Source organism: Daktulosphaira vitifoliae, unplaced genomic scaffold, assembly GCF_025091365.1.
Source record: "Daktulosphaira vitifoliae isolate Bord-2020 unplaced genomic scaffold, ASM2509136v1 Scaffold_3, whole genome shotgun sequence".
NCBI lineage: Eukaryota > Metazoa > Arthropoda > Insecta > Hemiptera > Phylloxeridae > Daktulosphaira > Daktulosphaira vitifoliae.
This window is the reverse complement of record NW_026099574.1, coordinates 13,478,352-13,495,784: the sequence shown is the minus strand read 5'-3', so window position 1 is coordinate 13,495,784 and position 17,433 is coordinate 13,478,352. Positions and strand designations below refer to the sequence as shown.

Sequence of the window (17,433 nt, the reverse complement as noted above, 5' to 3'; positions counted from 1 at the left end):
ACCGCACTTCTTTGGATGTGCAACAAATAGTACCTTATCCCTCGTAATTAATGAATTAACTCACCAAATAAAAATAAAAATTTTAATATGCTATTATGTATATACATGTATAGTGTTTTTTACTACAGAGAANTTTTAATATGCTATTATGTATATACATGTATAGTGTTTTTTACTACAGAGAACAAATATAATTAGCATCCTTAAAAATGTTATTTTAATAGACACTTGCAGTCACATTAAACAATAAAAACCAAACACGAATTTCATTAAAATAATGCTCTTAATCATTGGCATTCATAAAACAATTTTAAAAAATTTATTTTTTTTTATTTTTTAATTATAAAAATTTAATTTTTCATAATTTTTAATAATACATAACGATTATAAAAATTAATCAGGATAAAAGTAAAGGGGACAACTGCTCTCTTTGTCCCCATTGGCCGCCCGTGAGTGAGATTATTTTATTAAAATTAGTAGAAAAAATACATTAATAATTTTTAAAGTATTTTTTCTGTTTTATTTTTATAAATTATTGTTAGAAGATAATTTTTTCGAAATAAATAAACGTTGACTTATTTATTTGATAATATATAATTTAAAATATTAATAGTCATTTCTATTTTTCTTATTCAAAAATAACTGAAAATGAAGCATGACAAGTAGAAAATCTCTCATAAATTCAACTTCTTTCGGTAATCTAAAACAAATTAAGATAAATTTTAAATTTGGATATTTGTTGGTAGATCTTATATTGTTTAGTTTAAGAGCAACATTAAAGAAATTAAAAAAAAAAAATTTTATCCATAAAATTTATTATACAGAGTGATTTTTTTATCATAACCCACTCAATTACTATAGAATAAATATAATTTAAACATTTTTTTTTTTTGGTTATCTTTAGTTAGATATTATTCTTGAATTATTAACTATGTAATACTTTTTAAATTTATCCCTTATAAAAAACTAATTAGCTACCTGTATTTGTAATACCTTGTGTACTATGTATATTAAATCAAAGATTTGAAACTTTAAATGTTTATATCTAATAAACAAATAAAGTTATATTAATAATTCAAATGCCATTTAATATTAAATTAAAAACTCAAACATTTTATTTAATTCAAAATATGAGTTCCCATTTAAAAAAACAAAGTTTAAACCCTTACAAGGCATAAGGGATGAACTTAAAAAGTATTACATAGTTAATAATTCAAGAATAATGTCTGACTAAAGATAACCAAAATAAAAAATGTTTTAATTATATTTATTCTGTAAGTATTTGAGTGGATTATGATAAAAAAATCACCCTGTATATTATTTTTTATTTATGTAATAAAATTTAAAATATATAATATAACTTAATTAGTTCTAACTTTTGAATAAATATCCTTAATAAAATTAAATTTAAAAAGAAATATAGTTCACTGGTGGAATCTATATTGTTTTGCTTTGAAAATTGATATTAAAAAAAAAATTTTAATTTATCTAAATCTAAAAAAATAATTTTTTTTTTTTTGATTGTGTATTTATAAACAAAATTAAGAAACTCAAATCAGATTAAAATAAATATAATCAATATTTGACGACTAATTTAATGAATAGATGATCATAAAACATTATTAAGTACTTTTGAGAAAATTTTTAAGTAATTTGTTGTGTTTATTATTGTTTTCAATAATATATTAATTTAACGTGAATGATTTTAATGCATTTATACTTTTTAACTGTTGAAAATCTTCTAACCGTTATAGTATCTGATTAATTTTTAACAATTTAAAATGACACTCAGACAAAAAAAATCGTTAAAATCTATCAGTAGACATGAGTGACAAATAAATTTGATTTGAATCTATTAATGTAATCTAACATCTTAAAATTATTTAGCTTGTCTTTACGAAAAAATTACAGTCATACAAAAATTGTACACGTTCACCATAATTTTACCTTTCTCCCCTTTAGCATTTGTTTTTCGTGTTTTTTGTTATTTTTGTTAAAAATCGATCGTTTTCAAAACTACAACTAATTATTAATGTATATTTTATGCGTAGGATAAGATGTAATTATTAATTTTAATTAATTTAATAAATAGCATGTGTTTAATTAATTACTTTAACACAAATAAACGTGAATCGTGTACTACGGATTATTGTATTTTATACCACTAACCTTGTATGCGTTGTGTCTTGTCTGGATAAGTGTTCAGGGCGTCAGCTAATACTTGCTTTGCCACCGCCATGTCACCCAACCCGTTTAAAGCTTCCGCTTTATACAGCAATGCGTTCAGCGACCGTTCATTGATGCGCAACGCCTTATCACAATCGGCAACAGCTTCGTCTAACAAACCCAAGTTGATCTTTGTCAATGCTCTATTGGTATACAGTACACAACTGTCTTTGCGAACATCAATCGCCTAAAAAATCAAACGGCATGTTATCTGAAATTTCAGTAAATGAAGTGAAAAATAAATTAGTATTAAAAATGAACTCTTGAGTTTTGGAGTTTGATTTGTAAATTCTAATTATATCCCTTTATCTGAGCGCACGGCAGTACGCCAGGCTAAGTTCTAGAAATGCTGGTGTATCTTTTAACGAATAATACACCCATTTTTTCTAATCCCCATTAATCCTCCGTTTTTTCTTTAGCTTATAAATTTCAATCCTACTTTTATTAGCAAACTTGCTCCTTGTCCATATTGCTTAACACTTAGCCGATTTCTGACAAAGTATCAACTCAGTACTTTTTTGAATGATAGTAGATGGAAAAAAAAATCTCAAAAAAAAAAACAAAAGAGGTTTAAGGTTGTCCCTTTCACGGGATTTATTAAAAAGTTGTGGAATAATCTATTTTATATCTCATTCCAAAACTGGTTAAGTGTTATGCAATACGAATAAAAGAGTAATTTATTATTTATAAAAGTAGTTGCTCATTAAAGTAGGGTTGAAGTTTATGGACTAAAGAGAAATCAAATTTGTATATAATATAAACATTACTATTTTGATAGGCAGGGGGTTGGAACTTTTTCTTAGTTAGGTTTTTGTGGAGAATAAATATTAAAATGATTGTAAATATTTTACTATTACTTTATAGTTATTAGAGTATTAGTTAAAACTCAAACACAAAATATTCACTAAACTTGTATTATATAATTTAAATATGCCATAGGAATATTATTTTTTAGAAAGTGTACAAAAACTTTCATTTCATTAAATGATATTTTTTATATCTCATTTTCTCATTTACATTTTATTAGATTGCTGATACCGTTTACCTGATTATAATAAATTAAAGCTTTTTCGAAATTTTTATTCCTATACTCGTGGTTACCCATGGTCTTAAAATAGTCTGATTGTTTAATTTCTTTTTTTTTAGCATCAGCTCTCTGTTTTGCATCTCTTTCCACGTATGCCATAAAACCAGCTAAAAAAAAACAAATATTGCCCGTAAAGAGAAGATTTTTCGTAAAAAATATTCATCAATTACTATTATAATTATTTAAATTTTTTAAATTTAAATATAACAAAGGATTTGTTTTTATTCATTTAAGAATCAATTATAAGTAGTCTTATTATATCAAAGTATCAAAAAAGGTAATACATTTTTTAACAAGTTGTTAACATCAAATTATTTGAAATAAAAATTTATTTTAATTAATACTGAACTGCTTTGACATCCATTGACTATATTTCAAAGGTCCAATTTTAAACAAGCAAAAAAATAAATATTTATTTTTTTATCATTTCTAAAATTTAAGCTGTAGTAGCTTATAATTTATAAATTTTAGCTAAATAAAATGTTTAAATAAAATCTGTATCATCGAATGTTTCAAGTTAAATTGTGTACATTACAACAAAAATCAAAAATAATATAAAATGTTTTTCTGATCTAAATTTTTAATAAACATCAATAAGGGCTGTATAATCTATTATTCAGTATAAATTTGGATGTCACCGTTAAATATATACTATCGAAATTATAATATAATTTAAGCCATTGCAACACATAATGTGTATTAAATTTAAATAATATAGATGTAATATAATTGTGTTTGTTTAAATGTAAAGTTCAATATTGTGTAACAATTATAAATTCCAGTACAGTAGGCATATAATTACATTAAACTTTTTAACTACTATTTGTTTGAAGCTATAGAGCAATTTTTTGTTTTATTAATAATTGCTGAACATAGGCATTTTTTAGTGTAATTAATGATATCATCTACAATTAGGTAATCTAATCAGACACCATATAAATACTGAACAGTACAAGTTCTTGCTTCGCTATGATTACAATAACAATAAAAATAATGAATTGTGATAACATAGCATGTGGTGATGAATAGAAATCAGAAAACAATACGTTCAGTTCCATGTAACTAAAATAATTGATTCTTTGGAAATATTTCACAGTTTAACTATTTGGAAGGGAAATATTTATACATATTATCTTATTCTTTCCTTGTTCTATGCTTAACACTTTTAGTGAAACCTCATTTTCTGTTTAATTAATTAACATCTGAAATGAATACTACAATCTTTACACTTAGCAAACGCATTAGAAATGTTATAAAACAAGAGTTTCTATATTCAATAGGTTTATTTAATAACGTAAATTACGAAAAGTTGTATTTTATTCGTAATGAAAAATAAATACGCGTTCACAAAGTAATCACTCAACGGAATTATCAAAATTACTGTACTAAACCTGCGTCTGTTGGGACTTTCTCATTATGCGTATTTAAATCTTCAAAAGCTTTAAGATTAATTTTTGTACCGTTTTGAACGGTTTTCAATGAACTTTCATCCCACGTTTTATCATAGTTCCCTAGCAGCTCTTCAGCACGGATCATTCCCAAACGAGATTTACAATCGTCTTTAGAGGCTATGTCTTTAACAATACCACCTATTATATATATTTAAATTAAATGTTGAAATATTTTTAGCATTTAAACGGATAAACTAAAAAAATATTTACCGATTAGATTAACTTTTCGCATGGATTCATCAAAATCTTCGTCTTCCATTATGTTAGTTGATTTTTTACGATTTGTTCAATCAAAATTTACAAAATCAGCTTGAAAAAATTGAAAAAAAACTAATTGAACAGTTTCCATGGAGAAATATGATATTGAATATGCTTACCGTTGCTATGCAATATTAGTTAGGTATAATGTATTTAGACTTTAACTTCTCCATGTATTTAAGTTAAATACTATTATCATAAACCTAACAATGAACTTTTAAATTATAATTATCACCAATGCATACAATAAATTTTTGTTTATAAATAGAATCTATAGCGATTCATAGATTTAAAAAAAGCGAAAACTTTATAATTTATTTAATTACCATAATTTAGTCACATACATTCAATTTTAATCTGAAGGTGAGGATTAAAAAATCTATTCACACAAAAACTTCCTCTATTTTTAATTATAAAATATAAATTTTAATTACTATCTTTTTCCGTGATTTCAAATTGCATTATACATTATACTACAAATATTAATAATTACTATGTCAAATAAAAATATTTAAACATCTTAATCATTGGCAAATAGTTAACCTTAAATATAAAAACAATAAAAGTAAATGTAATAATTAATACATAAAGAGCGTTGTAAAATGTCCGTACTAATCTTTTCAAGAATATTCCTTAGAGACGAGGTTATTCTTTTTAACTTGTTTTTGTTATATTTGATATATTGTAAAATAGCCCTAAATTTTCTAACATGTAAAAAATTGGTCATTTCTAAATTTATCTTTTTAGCTTTTGATAATTCGATTAAAGAAAGGTTAATGGTCATTTATACCATTCACAAATAAAATTATTAGGGATAAACTTTAAACATTTATCAGAAAATAAAGAATAAAAAATAGGTACGGTTATGAATATTTTAAAGGGTAAATAGATAAACGAACACATTATTTAATGCTGAATAAACAATATATATCAACAAGTATAATTTAGTAAAGAAATTAATATGACCATTTTTTATAAAACGTACATAGATGTTACTAGTATTTATTTAAAATCCATAGAGTTTCGATGATACAAAAATGTTTGTAAATTTAATTTTCAAAATTAAGACGTATTAAGTTTACAAATATTATATTATATTATCATGAAGACATTTACTAGTCAAGACAGTGTAAGATTACTATTTGAATCATATAACATATTTGTTTCTGTTTCATTAATCTATACAGAGCACCACCCTTAAGGTATAATGTATTTGATTCAATTAAAATGGTCTTTGATGATTTTTATTTTTACACAATATAGTTTTCTCTTAGTGTCTAGTTTTATTATGTTAAAATTACCAAAAAATCTTTTCAATATTTTTTTCGTCAAAAAATTATTATAATAGTATCAATAAAGTAATTAAATAACTTTTGTTTATTATTAACAAATGTTGAGGATAGTAAATACTATTTAACTTGCTAAAACAAAGCAATTCAGGCAAAAACAAATGTTGAGATATAATCTCAACATCAAATAAATTATGCATCTCATTTAATTGTAGCAGATTGCATTTAAGGAAATGTTCACTTAAACAAATTTTGGAGATATCTAATAAGATGTTTCAGCCTAAATTATCTCTTATAATCTAGTCAGTTAAAATGAAATTATAAAAATCATTAGCTCTGTGTACTTTAATAAAGTGTCTAATCTATCAGTAAAATTTTTTTAGAAACGAGGTTTTATTTTTATTTTATCAATAAGAAAACATAACTCACGTTGTTTGTATTATATAAAAAAAAGTTACTTTAAATCTTTAATGGTTGCATAAAAATGTTTTTTTTTCTAAAAATATGACCAATGTGCTTTAAAAAATTAAGAGTAAGGATTTTCAAGAGTCAAACATAATTATTATTGATTTTTATAGGGTGAAGAGATAAACAAAATTAATTCTAGTTCATAAACTTAGGTTTTCTGCTGATTTACTAAATATATATTCATATTATTAAATCAAGTAGTGGACATATATATATTATATATATTATATACTTAAGTATATTGCCATTTATAGCTAGTTAAAATTTACAACAATATATTTAAATTAATTAATATATTTTTAAACGAACTTTTTAAATGAACCTATTTTTAATTTAGTTGAAACTAACATTGCCGAAAATTTTAAATACGTCTCAATTTTGGAAATTTAATTTACAATCTCAAAATTATTATACCATAAAAATGTAATTTAAAAATAGCTGAATTTTAAAAATGTTGCAACTTTTTTTAATTACTGATTAAAATGAAATTTTAACAAAATATACTATAATTTTTTTTAATAACTGTAAAATTTCTTTTAATATGCATTTTATAAAACCTTAAGTTTGAAAATATTCCGGATCATCTGTCTTATAAAAACGTATACCAAATTAATGTTATTGAAACATTAATACAATAAAATTTACAATTACAATTACAATAAAAAAATAATAATAATCTCATTGTTGTCTCAATTTTTCCAAAAAAGTACTTTATTTTCAAATAAATATTTGAACACAAAAAACAACAAAAAATATTTTATTGTTTATGAAATTTCTTAAGTAATTTCGACACCATTCCGATTTTTTTCTATTACATCTATTTTGATTAAAAATTATTATAAAAAAGTATAATTTGTTTTTTTTAATTTTCCTAAAAATATTTCATGATGTTCAATAAAAATTGTACATAATTTGAAACATTTCCATAAAGTTTAACCGATATTTTGGATCTTTAAAGTTGAGTTTGAGTGTAAATTAAAAAAAAAAAATAAATTTTCGCATATGCTCTTTTTTTTGGTTTAAATTATATAAAGATTAAAAAATATTAACTTTATGCTTTTAGAGTAAATAAAAAGTGAAAGGATACCAATTCTTACATAAATACCGAAAAATCAACATTTTCTTTTCATAAAAATCTGTGTTTATTTGATTTTCTTTTAAAAATACTTTATTTCTGATCACGTTATAACATTTAATAACTAAATCTGCCATTATTGCCGTATATGAGTGTCCTTGATAGCGCCTCTCCATTTCTTTATAATTATACAAATAATTAGTTATACAATTTTCATACGTAAAAATATAATTGGACGTCATATTTATAATTAAAAATATATAAGATTGTATTATATCATTAGTTTAATTACATCAAAATATAACAATTATAGGAGAGTTATAAATAACTAATATTTGTTGTAAATTTTCGAGATTATCCGTTATTTGTTGTATTATTAGTAAAATTTTTTTGTATTTACTCAAAATATACAAAGTTACTATTTTTTTAATTTTTAAAATATTATCTATTTAACGTTTTAAATTTCATTATAATAAATTAAACCAAAAAAAAGTTAAACTTGAATGTTCAGTTTTTTTTTTTTTGTAAAAATGTCTCAACTATAAAGATCCAAAAAATCGATTTAACTTGATGGAATAGTCCCAATCTATGCACAATTCTTCTTCAATTCAATCATATTTTTTATGACGATTTTATTATGTAATCATCGAATAATAATACTAATTAGTATTTATATTTAAAACAAAAAGTGATAGTAAATATCTGAATCCAGATTCGTAATTAGCATCAAAATTCCTTAAAGAAATTATATACAAATTTTAAACAAGAAAATAGTTTTTGTCCTGTGTAATTTAACAAGCATTTAATATTTGAGTAAAATTTTAAAACATTTAAATTACAATTACACAAATTATTATGAAATTTAAGAGATTTGTATTAAAGCGTTTTTATAATAGTGAAGTCAATTACTGTCAGATAATGTCTATATTTGTCCAAACTGTATGGCAACCCCACTGTGCTGTGTTTCTATTTTTTTGAAAAATTAAAATATTTCATTCAGAATTTTAGATAAATTAATATAATCACCTGTTAATATAACAATATTAGCTTATAAATCTTAATTCAATTAATAAAATAATCATGTTTTATTAACTATTGCAGCATATGAATATGTAAATTTTCCGACGGAAGGAGTTATGTAATAACGACAACTCAAGTAAACTTCAAGTAAAACTTAAGACAATAAATAAATGTGTTGTTATTTATGTTTGTTAGCGTTAACTAAAAGTTTTTAAACGTCAAATATCAAAGTACCATATAAACTTGTAAATGAACGGTAAACTTTGATCACAGATTTTTTTTGCATAAATAGCTGTAGTTTTGTAATCAATAAATAAAATTTCAACAACTTAAAAAAAAAATAAAAGTTCATGTTAAAAACTTTTAAAAATATAAGTTTGGTAGTTTTTTATTATAGTGCTTGTTTTTCCTCTTTGTATACTAATTAATAAAAATATAAATATTGACCGTTATTTGTAGTACAAGTCTAGAACTAATTTCCAACGAAAATCTCATTTTCTTTCAGACATTTTTTTAAGTGACAATTTAATAGGATGTATGACACCCCACAATCGAATTTTCAAGTCATTAGTGACTGGCATTTTTAGAATATATAGAATGCAGAATGTATATATTAAATTTTAGCTTCAGTGCGAAGCTATTGTTAGAGACTAGATTAATAGTGATCTTGGTCAAAACCAAGAATTGAAAGCTACCCGACGTTTGCCCAAATATCGTCCCTATGTCCTTAAATGAGTTTTAATTACCTGAAGGAGACACAGGCAATCGTGTAACTTAGTTATAGAGGATAGATTATTAAATAAAATTAGACAATTGTTTTATGTCAGCGACAAAGTAAATGTATATTTTAGATGTTCAGTAAATATAAGTTATATGTAATGTACAATACTGACCTGAATCCTACTACAATTGGTTAGTAGGTATATCCAAGTGAGACGGAGTTGGTTGGCTATGATGACAATTGGCGATAGACAGGTCGTTGAATAAAACAAGTTAAGTTATAAATAATATAAATAAGACGAAAGTAATAGTATTGAAAACTATGTCTATAACGGCCACTCAAACACAATTGTCCTTTGTTGGTTCGATGTCAGTAGCTCCGGGCTACAGACGAGTAGAATTGTCAAATCAGCATCTCCCTCTATGTTAATTAATATATATTACGAATTAAGTAAATGGAAATAAAACCTGTGTAATATAAGTGGTAAGAACATAGTAATAAATGTTCTTACACTATGAAGGTCTTAATTTTAATATTAGTTTTGATGTGAATCTGAGAAGGTATTAATTTTATCAAGATGCGTTAATTTTTTTTGTGCTTGTTGTCATTTTTTCTCAGTTCTTACGGCATCATTTTCTTTTAACAATAAAATCACAAATCGTATCGATTTGAAGACATTGCACTTTAAAATTGGAAAAATTCCCTCGTTCCTTTTAAATGGGGAAAATCCCCAAAAATAATACGATTTCTAAAAACGATATATGTTGAAATTTTTAAAACTTTTTTTTCTCAAAACAGTTATAACTTTTTGAAAAATGAACGAATCTAAAATTTTGTTTTTATATAAATACCTTAGGTATTTCCCTTTCTTCTGATATAAATTTTTGAAAACTTGACCTTCTAACTACCCATAGAGGAGGATTCAAAACAGAAACTTTTGCATGAAAAGTTTACTTTTTTAACTACTTGAAAAAATCTAATTGTATATTTGAAATAGGCGTGAAAATGAATTTAGAAAAGTACATTTTGGTCTTAGATGAAAATTCCTTGTAGATCAGTAAATTTATTCATATGTAACATACAACTTTTATTTTTTTTGAAAAATATTGCTTCAAGCCCTTTAGTTTTTATACATGTTTATCATAGAAATAACAACTACTTTAATTTTTTTTATAGTTTCTCCGTAATAATTACAATATTAAATTATCAAATATTAATTTCATAATAAATTTAATTAAAATAATAGGTATTTAACAGTAAATATAAAATATTATACTTATATATTAAAGTCTACTAATTAGGATATAATCAAAGGAAAAAGAGATGATGTTACTTTTGGAATAGTCCACCAATTTCTTAATATTTAACATTATCTACAGATTTGCATAGAAGCGTTTCTTATGACAATGGTTTTTATCATTGTCATATACAACGTCATGTGCCACGGCCCAACTGTGCTACCGTTTTTTTATGCTTATTTATTTCCATAAAAACATGAGGTAGTGTCGAGTTAAAACTATTAAACATTTAATACATTGAAACTTTCCCACTATTATTATAATTGGAAAATAGTATAAACAAGTGGGTTACAAGTTGAGTAGACTTGAGGCAACATATACAGTGGCAACATCACATGATAAAATTATTTTTATTCTAGAATAACTATCTTTATTGAAAAAATATTTATTATTATTTCACAGTTAAATTTAAAAATGTAATACATATAATGTTTATTTCCGTGTTATTTTTAACGGAAAGATTTAAAATATAGATATGATTATTGGGAAAAATATTTTTTTTACAAACAGAGTTTTAATAAAAAAATAAATATTTTACATGTTTATTTTCATCCAGTGTTAGAGTATATCGGTTTCATGGTTACAATGATTTTTATAAAATTGCTTAACGTTTTAAATTTTTTTTTCGCATTGGCTTTTTCTGCGGTATTTTTACTATTAAAATTTGTATAACTAAAATAATTGTATTGATTTTTTTCATTTTAATTAGGGGTTGTTTTCTGTGTTACGACCCATTCAACACTCATACCGACTGACAAAGTTACAAAGTGTAACATCCAACAAATCTATTGGAAATTCCTATGCTGAGTACGTTCAATATTATGATAAACAGTTCATTAACTTAAATTGTACAACATATTTGAAAGTAATACCATACCGAGTAAGTCCAATCAGACATTTTAAAAAAACGTAAATATTTCAGTATGCAATGTTATATGTTCATTCGTTAATGTTATGTACTCAAAATTTTTCGCGGGAGAGAGGGTTAAACGTAAGAAAAAATTTAATTTTTTTTAATTAAATTATAATTTTTAAAATTATATCACTAACGTGCACCGTAAACATTTTCATCCCTATCCTACCTCTAAATTTTTCTGAATGTTACATGGTTGGCCATTTACATTTTTTATATTGGGCCAGATGTTCAATTTTTTAATAACTCTTTTATGTACAATTTGTAATTAATTGCGTGTTGTAACACAAAAACCAATTGAGCACATTTTTTTTTAATGATAATTATGTTTTCATCATAATTGATTTTTATTGAAATTAAGGGCTATATTGAGTTGATAAAATGCAAAGAATATTACATGGATTGTAAAATACATAAAGTTATGGAAATTACAAACATATGTGATAAAGTCGAATATGGCTTATCTTTGATACAAATTGGCTATCGTAATCGTGAAATAAAATGTCCATTTCAGGTAATCACTCAAGTAATTTAAAGAAATAATATATCTAAATTTATGAAAAATCTTAAATTATAATTTAAAATTATCTCTTTACCTATAAAATTAAATTTAATAATATGTAATTTTAATAGTTTAAATATCTACAATTTCATATCTTTGATAAATGACACTAATCATAATTGTTCAAGAATTGTGTTAACCCCATGAATTAATTGATTTAATATCCACAAAAATAAATAATTTCATATAAGGACATTTTTATTAGAAAAACTAATACAACATTTTGCTTTAGCTTTAAGGAATAACATTTTTTAAATATTTCTCCTGTAATTTTTATTTATTAATTAAAATGTTGTTCCATTTTTTGTCGAAAACTCTTCTATGGACATCGCTATAAATAATATAAATGATTTTAATTATCATTTACTCCATAATAGTTGATTACTATAAATTAAGTACTTAATTGATATTGAAAAATAAATTTGATCTAATGCATTTCTTTTAAATTAGTTTTGAAATTAGTGCACCGGATCCATAAGGGCAATAACGTTTGAAAATATAAATAATGTTTATGTTATCAAAAATATTTTTTCAATTTGACCACACTACAGAATAATTTCTATATTTGCGTTTTAGGGAGACTACATCATAAGAAATATTACTTATGATCCTACTACGGCATTACCTTTGTTTTTTGGACCGACAGAGAAGTGGTGGGAGTACACATTTAAGTTAAATGTTACTTTTTTTGATTTTAATGAAATCGAATTGCTAAAATATCATATTCAAGCTTATATTTTGACTTATCGATTAAAACATTAGTTTAATAAATATTATCATTAATAATTTCTTTGGTATTATTATAAGTTTACGTCTCCTTAATAGTACAAGTCACAATAAGTTATATTATGTTTAACAATATTGTACGTTTATTGAGAGCACATATTTTTGGTTTTTTGATTATGTACTGACAACATTTTTGATTTTAAACGTTATTATAATTATAACGTTTTTTACACTCTGCAATTGGTTTTAAGACTGTTGACTGCGGATGTCACTTAAAAAAGATTTTTCATCTAGTAGGTATACAAATTTCTTTTTTGTTATTTTATTATTAAACTTTTCATATCGATTTTAAATTTAATTAATGTATTGATATTCATATGAAAATAAACAGTTATCAAAAAAAATAATTTAAGATTTTATTTTTTTGGATTAGGAACTCATTTAAATTTAGAAATCATTTTTGTAAACGTTGAAGATAAGAAATAGTAACACACTAGTTCGTCGCCTACTAGAATGGGAACAGTAAGATAAACTTAATTAAAAAAACAATTAAGTGATCGTTGTCTTACGAAATAATAAATATTTAAGAATTGGTAATCAAATAAATGTAAAACGATGTTAAGGGGCGTATTCTTAATTATTTTTTAAAAAGGGTTTTTGAAACTTTAAAATATAAAAATAATTTACTTTGATTAACCCGCCCCCGGAATAAATAGTAATACTTAAATTTTAGTAGATTCAAAAGCAAAAAAAATGGTGTGAAGTGTGGAGCTGTTTTTTATTAAACTACTATTCTAGTTATAAGAAAAAAATAGTAAGGACTCGTAAAAATTTAGTATCAGGTCTTGTAATTCCTTGTACAGGCTATTTTTGTAGCCTGATACCAGACAAATCTATTTTTTGTTTTTAATCTTTGTATAAAAAATCTGTTGACTTTTGTATTCGATATTGTTATTTTTACAGATGTTTGAATGTTGAGATCAATGAAATAGCTTACAATTTGAAACAAAACTGTGAATAATAGTCTATAAATATTACTTTTCAGTGAACACTATATTTGTAAAAAACTTTATAATGCAAATATCCGTATATGGTAGTTGGTATTAATCAACTAATAGATCGTTCTTCGTGTTAATTTTTTTTGTTGTAGCTTACATAACACTCATTACACTTAATAAATTCATAAAAAAATCATGATTAAATTTTAATTTAAAAAATTAGTTTATAAACATGGATTATAGTTACTAAATCTAGGGACCACGTGATTAATAATATTAGTTTTCACAAATAATGAGTATTATGATTTATTTTTAAACTGTTAAGTTGTTCAAAAAATCTTGCTAGTTAAATTTTGCAATATTTTATATTGTAACGCTTTACCGAAGAATATGTTAGAAAACGAAAATAAATACACTAAAAAAAATTAAAAAACAACAAAAAGTCCATTAGAAGACAATTTCACATTCCGTTTAAGTACGAACGATAATTTCTCAAATGCACATCTGAATTATTTTAAAATTAACAATGAAAGTATCTTATAAATTTCTTCGTTGGAATAATAAAAAATGTCTGTTTTGATAGCAGAAAATTCAGTTCTAATGATTTATATTTTTATTTTATTTATGAATACATCACATACGTCAAGCACACATACATTCTACGAGGGTCAATAACACTAAAAGTATTATATTATTAAAACTAGACAAAATTATACTAGTTCGTTGCAACGTATCCAAAACATATACAGAGGAGTTTATTTAGATAGTTATAATATAATTAAACTACCAGATATTCTCGATAAATGCATTTACAGTAGTAATTATGCTTAGAACAATATTTTATTTTTTCACATAATTTGCTGATAAAATATTTGAATTTTATTGTAAACATTCAAGTTAAATTCATAAATATCCACAATTTCTTACATTATTTTATCCAACTCAAAGCGAGTGGTATAATCTGATAATGAACGTTTTGTGTTATTATCTAAAGAATTAACATTAATAGCGATTTGATTAGTCAATTAGCACGATTGAATTTAAACAATAATCTTAGTCACGCATGAAATCCCATAGCGATTTTTTAAAAAAACTTTACCAAAACTAAAGTTAACATAGAATAATTTTATTCCTTTTTTAATTTTGAAATACTTCAAGATTTACCTACCGATACCCAAGTTAGTAATATATTTTTTTTAATAATTATTGACAATAGTCATAATTTGTTTTTTAAATCTATACAAATGCAACGTGATGTAACACAGACTACTTTTTAGATTTTGTCTTCGATCCAATGGGTAGATACTATGTGTAGTTAAGGCTAAAGAATAACGCAACGTTTATTACTGCTGGTATGTCAGCATGCTGTTTGATGTTTCCTGATAGACAAACATATTCTTATGGCAATAACTCAAATCTTATAAACTCTTTAACTAAGTTATATTATAGAACTATGAATGTTTAAATTACAATTAGACTACACCAACTTCCTGTTGATATCATCGCTGGAATAAGAAATAAAAAACTTTTCAACAAATCCTTTATTAATTTACCGCGCCAGATCTCATTTTAACCTATCTCGCTTTTGATTGGCGTTTTAAAATTAACTGTGTAGTTGAACGTCGAGCAATATTACCTTAAAATTAAAACGAGATGTGTTTAATGGGAATTGCGATGTAAAAGGAAATGATAACAATAAGAATTATCCAACCGTACTTAAGCGTTGAAAACGTCAAATCGCAGTTACTGTAAGCTTACTACCGTAACACTATAGCGCTTTTCTACGTAAAGATTTGTAAAGATCATCCATCCTGTCAATTGTGCAGTAAAAAACCGAGAGTTTAGTTTCACATCTTTTAAAACATTCAAACATTACGTTACGGATGGACAACATTTGGATTAAAAAATTATCGGTATCATTTTCATCGTTAAAACTTTCATTGATTGTATCGGAGACATCATATTATTCTGGTTCAGGATATATTTTTATAATTTTAAATGACTTTATTTTTTAATCGTTTGCATTGAAATTTTACACATCTTTGGTCTAACCTCGATGAGTTATTTTTAATTTTATTTTCACCCATTAATATGTTTTTTGTGATGACTTATAGTTTGTAAAGCGGAAGGCATTAAACAAAATGCTATGGGCCGTTCATCATTGACGGAAGATTATTTTTAACTCAAAGAGCCTATCCGAAATGTGTGTTTGCGTACAACTGTTGACTATTAATATTTCGCTACACAATAAAAAAATATGACGCGATCAACGAATTTTCCGTCCACATGCGATTTATGAGCAGATTTTACATTCGATCAGCGTGTACATTTAGACACAGATAATCATTAATAATTAATTTGTACTCGACTATATGGCTATCAGATAAGACGTTATGAAATAATTATTAAGTGGATTGCTTGTTTTTGTTTCTTTTATTTTTTGATAATTAAATTTTTTTTTCTGTTCGTTTTCTCTTTTTAGAACATCGTAAATTTAATTAGCAATTGCTTAAGCTAAGAGTGCACAGATAACGGGCGAAAGTTGAATGATCCGATGAAGATCAAGCGGTCAAGTGTTTACAATACGAGTACCGGTTGATGTAGAAAAAAATGTAAATAAATAAAAAGAAAAAAAGTTGCGTGTGAATCAACTGTATAGGCGATCGAATAATTTCTCTAGCCAATAGGCCAATGCCAAACGGCTTGCCGGGACCTTTGCCAGGGATTGTCGACAGTGTTTACAGACTTTTATTTATAATTCACTAGGGAGCCGACGACACGTTCAACCAACACATACTTATCAATATGATTATTATATCTCAACAGACTGTACAATCTAGCACACATACGTCAATGTGCAACTTTCATTCTATCGGTTTTACCTGGTGATATACATATTTTGTATAATATATTTATCTTGTATTGTCACACCTCTACATTACTTGACAGGCATGAGTGAAAGCAATTCGAGTTTTACTTTGTTCTCGAGGCTTGACATCCGATACACTTTTCTACAAATCAGACGTTTTGTTCACTTTTAAAGGGGTGTAAGAGACAAATAAAGGATGTCGTATCTAATATCATGCAAAACAACTACGCCATATGTACACGACACTATCCGGAGGTATAAAATTTTATATTTTTGTATAAGGTTACACAAATGTATTCAATGGCCTTATAAGAAGACAATACATAACAGCGGATAGTTTTTGCTCCCTCTGAAGCTGTCCCCGTTGCTAGGCTTCAGCAACTAGATTGTGTTTAACCAACAGTAGGTGTACGAAGCAAGTTTCTAAAGGAAGTCATATAAAAGAGATAGCAGTAAAAAAAAATAAATAAAC

General features: G+C 24.7%; 2 protein-coding genes across 6 annotated transcripts; one reads left to right on the top strand and one right to left on the bottom strand.

Annotated features, from left to right (window-relative positions):
• Window positions 1-478: 478 nt before the first annotated feature.
• Window positions 479-10,134, bottom strand: LOC126902753 (tetratricopeptide repeat protein 12-like). 4 transcript variants are annotated; one of them, XM_050680353.1, is made up of 6 exons: window positions 9,768-10,134; window positions 4,975-5,225; window positions 4,705-4,902; window positions 3,272-3,420; window positions 2,170-2,413; window positions 483-700 (listed from the first exon to the last, which is right to left on the bottom strand). In XM_050680353.1, the coding sequence occupies exons 2-6, from the start codon at window positions 5,021-5,023 to the stop codon at window positions 675-677; spliced, it is 666 nt and encodes a 221-aa protein (XP_050536310.1). In that variant the 5' UTR covers window positions 5,024-5,225; window positions 9,768-10,134; the 3' UTR covers window positions 483-674. The 4 variants fall into 4 exon arrangements, with proteins under 4 accessions (XP_050536313.1, XP_050536310.1, XP_050536312.1 ...); XM_050680355.1 differs by having other exon boundaries at window positions 4,975-5,073; XM_050680354.1 differs by lacking the exon at window positions 9,768-10,134 and having other exon boundaries at window positions 4,975-5,073; window positions 5,142-5,160.
• A 1,305-nt stretch (window positions 10,135-11,439) lies between these two features.
• LOC126902757 (uncharacterized) lies at window positions 11,440-15,267 on the top strand. 2 transcript variants are annotated; one of them, XM_050680366.1, is made up of 4 exons: window positions 11,440-11,538; window positions 11,603-11,773; window positions 12,168-12,320; window positions 14,058-15,267. In XM_050680366.1, the coding sequence occupies exons 1-4, from the start codon at window positions 11,470-11,472 to the stop codon at window positions 14,070-14,072; spliced, it is 408 nt and encodes a 135-aa protein (XP_050536323.1). In that variant the 5' UTR covers window positions 11,440-11,469; the 3' UTR covers window positions 14,073-15,267. The 2 variants fall into 2 exon arrangements, with proteins under 2 accessions (XP_050536323.1, XP_050536322.1); XM_050680365.1 differs by lacking the exon at window positions 14,058-15,267 and adding an exon at window positions 12,945-13,343.
• Window positions 15,268-17,433: the final 2,166 nt, after the last annotated feature.